This window comes from Gekko japonicus, unplaced genomic scaffold (assembly GCF_001447785.1).
Source record: "Gekko japonicus isolate JY-2015 unplaced genomic scaffold, Gekko_japonicus_V1.1 scaffold578, whole genome shotgun sequence".
NCBI classification, from domain to species: Eukaryota; Metazoa; Chordata; class Lepidosauria; order Squamata; family Gekkonidae; genus Gekko; species Gekko japonicus.
In genome coordinates this window covers 116,729-127,321 of record NW_015168668.1, presented here as the reverse complement: position 1 = coordinate 127,321, position 10,593 = coordinate 116,729, and the positions used below count along the sequence as shown (strand labels likewise).

General features: G+C 41.7%; 1 protein-coding gene across 1 annotated transcript in view; it reads right to left on the bottom strand.

Annotated features, from left to right (window-relative positions):
• Nucleotides 1–3,145: 3,145 nt before the first annotated feature.
• The window catches only part of LOC107113910 (ankyrin repeat domain-containing protein 26-like), a 108,467-nt gene continuing 101,019 nt past the window's right edge, over nt 3,146–10,593 (bottom strand). Inside the window, exons 38-41 of the mRNA XM_015415313.1 lie at nt 9,627–9,862; nt 8,515–8,761; nt 4,335–4,380; nt 3,146–3,334 (exon numbers count right to left, since the gene is read on the bottom strand). Coding sequence (XP_015270799.1) covers nt 3,186–3,334; nt 4,335–4,380; nt 8,515–8,761; nt 9,627–9,862 — 678 coding nt within the window. The 3' untranslated portion in view covers nt 3,146–3,185. The remainder of the gene's footprint in view (nt 3,335–4,334; nt 4,381–8,514; nt 8,762–9,626; nt 9,863–10,593) is intronic.

Here is a 10,593-nt window from a genome sequence, read left to right as displayed (position 1 = left end):
CAGCTTAAGCGTGTGAACAATCTTGTGATGTTTCTGTTGAGGGGACTGCTTAGGAGGGAAAAAAATTCCCCAAGTACCTAAGATAACTGAAAAGAATCAAGATGAAAGAGGCCCTAACATGCTCAGCCTTGGTTAAGTCAGGCTGAGTTGGGAACCTAAAAGGAGACCTGTTAGACCACCAGTATTCTGTTTCACACTTCTGGATGTGGAGGTTCCCTTTAGTTAGTATAGCTAGTAACGATGAATTTATCCTCTGTAAATACCTGTAATCCTCTTTTAAAGGTATCTAAGATAGTGGCCATCACTAAGTCCACTAGCAGAGAATCCCATATTCAATAATTACTCATTGAGTAAACTAGTACTTTGGTCCATCCTGCATCTCTTTCATCAAGTTCATTGTATACCCCTGAGCTCTATAGTTCTGGGGAGAAAAAAGCTCTCTCCACTTTTTCTACGCTCTGCATAATTTATAAATCTCTATCATTTCTACCTGTCATCTTTTTTTTTTCTAAAGTGAAAAACCTTTTCCCACAGGAAAGATGTTCCAGCCCCGTTAATCACCTTTCTTGGCAGCCCTCTGCTGCACTTCCCCCCTTTTGCCTACAAGGACTCTTCTCAGAACAGTCTTTAATAGTGGGAAGCTGGGGCCTGGATTTACCACTGGCCCTGTTTGCAGCCCCACGAGAAGAGTGGGGGGAGGGCAATGGTGGCCGTGACAGCTGTTGCCAGCGGGGCAGGGACCGGGCCACAACAAGTGTGCGAAGCCGCATTCCGCCCCACTGCCAGGCCTACCCCTTGGGCCAGAGATGGTTAGGGGGTGGGAATAGCGAATAGGGCCATTTAAGGCACCGTCCCGGGTTGCCCTCTTTGCTGCTCAGGTGTTGCTTTCTCTCCCCATCATTTACAAGGCCACCTATCAACGTGGGAAAGCCAAGCAGCAATATGTGGAGACAGGAATTACTTCTTACGCCCAACCCCACTATCAGGCCACAATACATGGGGACCTCCAGCCAAGTGGGTTCCCTTGGGCCACAAAACATCATTGGGGGTGGGCAGGAACCTCACTGGGAGTTGCTTGGTCACTGTGTCACCAGAACACCCCCCCCCCTTCCCTCATGGGAATGCAGAGCAGGCCTCTTACCGCTGAAGACTCCGTTCAGCCTGAGGGGATCGACAGGTAGTGAAGGGATGTAGTAGACCCTCCTGGGAGCTCTGAGCAGGCCCCTAACCATGGAGGCCTCCATCCACCTTTGGGAGATCAATGGGGGGGGTAGAGGGCCATACAAGACCCCCCCCAACCCCCTTGCCCCTGGGAGTGCTGAGCAGGACCTTTGCCCCGACATGATCCCACGGCGACACAGGCAGCCATACGATCCAGGCCATGACGGGGGTATGTGCTGTGATATGGCAACCGCAGCTCCCACTGAGGCCCCCCCCCAACCCGTCATCCCAGATGTGGCAATCCAAGGCAAGGATCCCCTCCCCACACTCCAGGCTGGAGATAACCAGGCAGTGGTGAGGGTAGTGAATAAGCAGACATCATGCTCAGTACAGTTCATGCGCCTCATGTGCTAACTGGTCCTAGTCTACCTCTCCACTTATATAACGTTTTCTGCTCACCATGTAGCAGGTGTCAACAGCATCGCAACTGTCTTGTCTCTCCTCCAGGAGGAGAGGTTCTGCAGCCTGGTGCTGGAGGCCAACCTTTACCTGGATCCATTTCCCAAAGAGCTCAGGGGACTTGGGAATCCACCGTAATGGAAGCCATATTCACTCAGTTGCTCCATCCACCTTACACTCGTACGCAGCAACTGCCTCAGCCTTTTTGGCCTTTTGGGGTGTCCAGATGCTTGGCTGGTCCAGCTACATCACCCACTTGTGGGAACACAGCCTCGTGCCCAGACTCATACAAGGGCACATGCCTGGCATGTCTTTCTTTTGCAGGGCACTTGGGTTTTCTGACCCACGCAACACCTTCCAAGCTAGTATCGGTTGCTCACCAGTTACTAGGCTCACTTTAAGGTACTGGTTATCACATACAAAGCCCTTCGTGGCCTTTGTCTATCATACCTGCAAGACTGTCTCTCCCTCCATGCTCCACCATGGCAGCTTTGCTCTTCTGAGCAGTGCTCTCTATGGGTGCCACGCTGTAAATGGGCAAAATCAACAACTGCCGTGTACACATACATTCTCTGATGTGGGCCCCGCCTTATGGAATGGCCTGTCTGATGAGGTCAGGAAGGCTCCCACCCTCCTGGATTTCTGCAAGTTATGCAAAGCTAAATTATTCAACAGAGCTTTTTGTGCAGGACATAGAGCTGCACTGTACCAACGTGATTCAAAAAGAAGCTTCGGGTACAGGTAGGGACTGTAGTCTATACTACTGTGTATCGTGTGTATAGTTTGTTGGTGTAAGGCTGCTTTTGTTTAATGTGTCATGTTAATACTTATGCTGTACTTCAGGGCCCCCCAACCTTTTTGAGCCTTCAGGCACCTTTGAAATTCTGACACAGCGTGGTGGGCTCAGCCACAAAATGGCTGCAGCTAGAGGCAGAGCTAGCCACAGAATGGCTGCAGCAGCTTACTTTCAGTCAAACAGTGAAGATCCTTGTACTGGTAGCTACTGCCAATACAACTTTTTTTTTTTTTGCATTTTGTGTGTGCATGTGGGCCAATGTCTGGAAGTTATGGACATGGAGGACATTCAGAGAAGTGACTTGATAGCCTGGCCTCCGCCTCCCGACCTTGGAATTCTTTGGAGGTCTCCCATCTAAATACTAAGCTTCCGAGATCTGACGAGATAGGCTTGCCTGGGCTATCTAGGGCAGGGCCCAATACAACATTAAAAAAAATCTGCACAGCCAATCAGAAACCTTGCAGGACAAAAGCCTGACCTGGCCCCACCTACTTTCTAAAAACACTTGGCAGGTGCCAGAAAACATGTTGGTGGGTGCCACGGCACCCATGGGCACCACATTCAGGACTCCTGCTGTACTTCATCTTTGGTCTGTTGATTGTATAGATTTCTTCTATGTAATATGCCTTGAGTCCCAGTAAGAAAGGCAGATTATAAATAATGTAAATAAAGAAATAAAATGCACATAACTGTGTAATTATAACAAGTTTTACATATATATTCAGGCAATATAAAGTTACATAAAACTATCTACCAGTTTACAACTGATTTAAATCATGTAATTTTTCTTCAACACATCTAGATACTGCTGTGTTGCCTTTGAAACTTGATCTTGTTCCATGTTTAAGTTTTTTGAAGATCCATCAATTGATCCCACAGGGGTGACTCTAACAGATCCAGCATCAAGTTCAGCAGTGGCTGAAAAGCAAAAGAAAAGCTAATGCTTTCAAGGGGCTTCACAGAAAACACTGATATGACATCCCTGGCAACAGTACAATGTAAGAAGAACAGTTCTGAAAATAATTAATTTATTGGAACAAACATGGAAAATACTTTTGCTAGGACAGAACAAAAGCCAGATACTTGAGAATCATTGAGTGATTTTGCAAAAGTTCCACTTACCCTACATATCTTACTCCAGTTACAATTTTCAATATATAGTAGTCACAGACCATATATTGGACACTCAAAAGATTGCCTTACTTAATAGCATGTAGAAAAAGGTAGCACAACTACCAAATACAGTGCATTATCACAAACCTTTGGTAAGTAAGTGGCAGTAATTCAGCATACATGTACCCTATGTAGCAATACTGATTGCATATGAGGAAATGTGCAGTTTTTCATGCCTCTCTCTCAAGAAGAAGAGAAGAGATTGGATTTATACCCCACCCTTCACTTGGAGTCTCAGAGCGGCTTACAAACTCCCTTCCCCTCCCCACAACAGATACCCTGTGAGGTGGGTGGGGCTGAGAGAACTCTGACACAAACTGCTCTTTTTCAAGGACAGCTGTGCCAGAGCTTGTGACTGACCCAAAGTCACATCAGCAGGTGCAAGTGGAGGAGTGGGGAATCAAACCCGGTGCTCCCAGATTAGAGTCCGCGCACTTAACCACTACACCAAACTGGCTCTGTTGATCTGAATGATCTGAATGAATGATCTGTTGAAACACCTTGGGACAAAATACATTTGATGCCAGCTATCTGACTACAAAGCTGAATAGGTACTTTGCTTTAAATCAGTTTTATAAAATAATTTAGAGAAAATGCATACAGTGAAGAGTGACATTTCAATGGGGAAGTACATTTTCTGGGAATTATAAGACAGTACAGTGAGCTGATACTTATATTTGCAGAAAAGCACTGAATACTTTTAGGAAGAGATTTAAAATTTCTAGTACACAGTTTACTAACATACCTTGATCTAGTTCTCTGGTGATATTTTTTTCTAGTTCCACCTGCATCTGAAATTACATTTGGGTCATAGTTAACATTTTATATCTATAAAATATAAGATGGTAATGTACATCAATAACAAAATATGAACACATCAAGCCACATGTTGGGTCAAGTATTTTACCTCAGTTTTCAATACCAGCTTTCACACCTCCCCTTTAATAATTTTTTACTTAACTGCAACCAACTTGATAACGAAAGGGAGACGTGGCTTGCATGATAGTATCTGAGAACCACCTCCCCATTGTACATATTCAACATAAAAAATTAAGGTTGATTTTGAAGGCTGGAACTTAACTATTAAGTATTCAAGTTGGAGATGCTGAGGAGAAGGTAAGTGACTAAGGACTTAAAACATCTTTAAATTGCTAGGGACATTCTTTCATCACATGCACATTGTTCGGAATGGTGTTTTGAGAAACTGGTAATTTTAGTTGCTTTGAAAATCAATTACTTTGGATAGGACTGGCACAGAAAATTGAATTATTGGCTTCTTAAATAGATAAAATTACAAGGGACCTATTGAAACCCTGACAAGCTTTATGAAGGGTCTCTGTGATCTCTTACAGTCCAATGATACACATGCTTACTCAGTAGTTATACTGTGTTCAATGGAACTTACTCTCAAGTACATGTACACAAGACTAACTTTAGTTTGAAAGACAGTTTGACTTGCCACCCTCCCTGGCTGCTCAACAGCATCCATTATATCAGTTTAATTCTCAGTGGCTCTGCTGACTGTGAGGCAGTGCTTGCAAAACTTTCTAAAAAAGATTTCTAATGGAGAGGAAAGATCAGAAGACTAAGGTATAAAAATTACAGCTACAATTCTTGTTAACCTTCAAAACAGAAGTTTGCTTCTGCTGTTTTCATTGGCGTAACTCTTAGGGTTGGATCCTGTGGATCCATTTTGCTAATGGTAGTGGTGCTTTCCTCTGGTACAAGGAGCCTTGCTCTGAGGCAAGAGTCTCTGGTCAAGCATTTAGCCTGCAAAGTAATGCAGAATTATAAATTGAAATGTCACAGTAGTCATATTTGCCAAGCACGAAGAGTAACACCATTAAGCATTGCCAAAGACTACACACCTTGTCAAGTATGTGGTTGCAGAGAAGAGAAAGAAGAAACAGACTTTTGATCAAGGAGCTGAAGAAGTAAAGAACAAGTGATAAATGTATAGTTCTTGAAGACAGAAATGAAAATGACCAGTTTAAGAATATGAATTTATCTATAATATGAAAAAATGCAGACGTACTCTAGGGATGCAATTGTGTGTATTCACTTAGGAAGAAATCCCATTGAGTAAACAAGCACGGCATTTGGCCTTAGACTAAAAAAAGAGTGAAATAAGCAGAGGTGGAGTTAATAAAGAGCACCACCAACTTTTAACAGAAGCAAAACATGGCAGCTCTAAATGGAAAACTGGTAGTTCCCACAGTGATGGAATAAGTAGCTAAGCTCTGGATAATTGACTGCAAAATTAACAGCTGTGAAACTGGAGGGTAGGAGGAAGATCAGCTCAGACTTCAAAGAACCTGGTTACAATTTATTAACCACTGCAAACAGCCAGACAACATTGATTTAAACAAATATAGGTGTAATTTTGTATTAATTTTCGTGTAATTTTGTATGTTTTAATGGTTAACTGACTTGACCTGTAGTTATTACACTGGAAACAACTGGGTATATTGTTAAAATTTATTAAAATTAATAACATTAATAAATAGAGGATTAAAATGAAGAAATAACAGAAGACAGACTACATAACCTGCAGTGTACAGATTAAGTAACATGTTATTGTAGGTTGCCATTGATTCCACCATGGCATACAGTACATACCTGTATAATCTTCAGGATAAAGTTATAACAGTGATATAAATTAACTGATCAATACATTTCCAGTTGTGTACAGATTCAGCCTTGGTTACAATATCAGGTAACTACTTAGACAAAGTATATTTATTATATCCAAGTCTGCCATAAAATTCTGTAAATGGATGGGAAGGTGCGTAACTGTACCTTGAAGAATCTGAGGTTATGAATCCATTTAATGAAAAATACGTTAAAATGTTCCTTTGATTTTAACCAAGATGTATGCAAGGAAACATTCATGCCTATGTTTTTGTATTTCAGAATCCCTATTATACAACACCTAAGAATTTAAAATCCTGCAGCAGGAGTAGATTTCAACCATCATCAAATTATTCTAGCTATGATACTGTCTGTAACCAATTGGGGTAAATGTTGTTATCTGTTATTTCATTTTAACTAGTGTTTTATTTATTTAATTAAAACATTTATTAGCCACCTTTCTTCCTTATGGAGCTCACAGTATAAATAAATATACAAAATATAGTACACCAAAACAAAACATTAAAATAATAGTTTAGGACTACTTTGATCAAATGCAATCCTAAATTAAATTGCTTTTAAGTGCCTCCTAAAGGCCAAAAGTGAGGGAGCAAGGCTCACCACCCTGGGGAGGTTGTTTCATAATTGTTGGGTTGCCACAGAAAAGGCCTTCCCTCGTGTGCCCATCAGATGAGCTTCTTTGATTGGTGAGACAGCAGGGCCTTTCCCTGTGATCTTCATTCCCAGGCAGGAATGTATGGGAGAAGATGGTCCTTGAGATATTCTGGTCCCAAACCATATAGGACTTTAAAGGTCAAAACCAACTTCTTGACCAGGGCTCAGGAATGCATTGGTAGCCAGTGTAATTGCTGTAATATCAGGGTCACATCCTCCCAAAACCTGGCCCCAACCACCAGACTAGCCACAGTAGTTAACAACAGTTGTAAGAATATTTCCTTTATTCCCTTTTATATTTCTCCAGCTATTTGGTTTGCTTTTTAAAGTTCTTTATATTCTGGTGATGATGTTATACATGTGGAATATGAAAATATGATTTAAGACTGAAGAGCTTGAGTTTTGGCCTGTTAAGACCACTGCATATTTAATAAAGAATAGGAAATCAGGAAAGGAACCAGGTACAGATGGAGTTCCAATAGAGCTACTACTATCAAATCCAAAATGGTGTGCTGAGATATTTGCTTCATTATTCTCTATGATATAACTCAGGGTGTATCCTCCCAATCTGGAAGAAAGCTCTGATAGTTCCTATTTTTAAGAATAAACAGAATAGACAGGATCCACAGAATTATCATCCAGTTACCCTTCTTTGTCACTGGAAAATTATATGAAGCCTATTTTAGTTTAAAATTGAAAGAATAAGATTCAGATATCTTGAGGGCAGAACAAGGCGGGTTTTGTCAAGGACATTCTGAGGTTGACTACTGTCTGTTTTTATCTCACTTGATAGAAAAGTAAACTTCTTTAATAATCATTTATATGTAGCCATTATGGATTTGTGCTTGGCCTTTCATAGTATTTCTAGAACTAGACTGTAGCAGAAACGGAAGACGACTACAATTAGTAGGCTTTTGTTATGGTTACAGATTAGATTATCTCACGGTACTTTAATTAAAATTAGATGCAGTTTGGAAGGACAGACCATGGACTCTATTCCTAACTTTCAAGATGCTCAACAAAGGTTCTCTTTTATCTCACTATTTATTTAACTTATAAATTATATTGTCAAAGCTGTCTCCGGATCCATTAATCACGCACACATTCTTAACCAACAAGATCTTAACCGACAAGTCTGTCCACAAGTAACATGAGATGAGCCCGCCTCGGCAGGGAGGGTGGGATAGAAATCAAATAAATAATAACATTAACAATAACAATAATAATGCTGTATAGTGATAATATACTATTGTAGTTAATGTTTTTTAAATTAACTCAGTACCCTAATCTACTGATAATCCTATGACTATGATGATTCCTAAGCCTACTTTACATTAACAGGATAAAGAGTGCCTTCAAAATGAACATTGGGCTGTGCCTTTAAAACGAACATTGGGCTGTACAATAAGCAAGATGTGTTACATGCTCATGGATTCCATGATTCTTTTCTCCTTCCTCAGTTTAACTCCTCTCTTAGTGTTAAAAGATTTAAAGGAGCTAAAAAAATGTCAAGGACTTAAGGCATGTTTGTTGAAATGAAGCAGGCATTCCTGTGAACATGACCCAAGAGGACAGGGTAGAAGAAAAAACAGATTAGAATGACATTAGCCATTACTGACCTTTGCCAAGTAAGCCTCCACTCTATTTTTTGAGGATAATGCATTTCCAGATGGGTTCATGAATCCTCCTCCAAGGCTAAGAGTTCTATTTAATGCTAGATTACTGCTAAGATTTCCAAACGGAACTGTTTCCAAGACTGGACTTGCTGAAAGGCTTCCACTTACAAAGCTGCTGGCAAGTAAAGACTTGTTTCTCTGACGTTCATGAAGCAGCTTGGCACTGGCTTCTGATAATTTCTCATTAGTTCTGTAAGAAGTTCAGCAGAAGACGAATGGTTAATGGACCATCTTTAAAGGATGCACATTTTGTACTCAGAACACTCTGTGTATATGTAAAAATAAATTCCTGTTTGTCTGAAGACCAGAAGCTGTGACACCACCGCTGCCACCCCATGAACCTTCAGATGGAGCTTCCATCACAGCCCTCTCTCTCTGTTTTGTTTGCCAGCCCACCGGCCTCTTCCCAGACACTGTATTTAATCCAGCACTTTGGGTAAAACACTGCCCCCTGCAGTATAATATAATGATAAAAAGAATTTCTATGCTGTTAGAAAGACAGCAGATTCTCTCAGAGCTCTAGAGGGACACATTAGGCATTTGTGAGAAAAGTCTAACGCTGCAGTTAGCTATACCATTCTTCACTATGTAAAGGTAAAGGTTTCCCTTGCTCGAAACCTAGTCGAATCCGACTCTAGGGGGTGGTGCTCATCTCCATTTCCAAGCCAAAGAGCCCGCGCTGTCCGAAGACGTTTCTGTGGTCATGTGGCCGGCATGACTAAACACCAAGGCGCACAGAACGCTGTTACCTTCCTACTGAAGCGGTACCTATTTATCTACTTGCAATTTCTTGCTTTCGAACTGCTAGGTTAGCAGGAGCTGAGGCCAGAGATGGGAGCTCACTCTGTCACGCGGCACTCGGGTCTCGAACTGCCAAACTACAGACCTTCCAGTCTGCAGCTCAGCATCTTAACCTCTGAGCCACCACAGCCCCTTCTTCATTGTGTACTTTGTACCAAAGAAGATTCCCTGATCTGATTCACAGTAAAGGAAGCATAAAAGAATGTCTCAAGACAACAACTGTAATGTTTTCACACACAAGACGTCTGACTTACCGATCCAGTTTGCTTCCCAAAGCCTTTCTAATTTTCAGCTCTTCTAAATACAGCCCTTTGTATCTTTCCAGTTCTGTATGTGTAGACTCTCTATGAAAGATATTGTCTTGCTGACTGTTTTTTAGTCTGGCCAGCTCAGATTCTAGATCACCAATTCTGTGTTCCAGTTGATTTTTCAGGGAAGCATTATTAGTAGCTCTTATTTGTTCCAAAGTTTCTTGTGAGGCTGCCTGTGTCTAGGACATATAATACTACATTATTAGCTAAAAGAAAAACAGTATTCACCCCTTTCAACCTAAGAGACACAAAGTAGGACTACAAAGATTAGACAGAGGCACCTGTCCCACAGTAAATTCCCTCTCCCATTCCATGCTTCTAATTCACCACTACTCTTCCTGTAGTTCTTCAACTAGAGCATTTGTGTTTCAGCAGGCATGGGGAAGACGTCTTGTTCTGCTGATAGAAATGCCCTCCATTAGAAGGGATTCACTGTGGGATCCAAGCCAGAATATTAACTGGGTGGCATCAGTAAAATATAAAAGATTATCTGGACTATAGAGTTATAAGAAACTAGCAGTAAAGCCCGTTGTGGAAATAAATACAACGGGATCTAGAAAGAGGCTCTGGGGGAGTGCTCTGGCTTTGGGCAAACAGTGTCATTTTGCTGTGGTGACCTCAGCAGGGTATAATGACAGAGTCCACTGTTTTCTCCAGAGGAACTGATCTCTGCTCCCTGTAGTTGTAATTTTGAGTGATCTGTAGCCCTCACCTGGAGATTGGCAACAATTGTTACCCAGGATGAAATGGCTGGTTTGGAGGGTGGAGTCTATGGCATTGTACCTGTCTGAGGTCCCACCCCTCCTCAAACCTCACCCTCTTCAGGCTCCATCCCTCAAATCTCCAGGAATTTCCCATCGGGAGTTGGCAACCCTATCAGGATTGGCCCCAATATGTTTTCTCCCAAAGG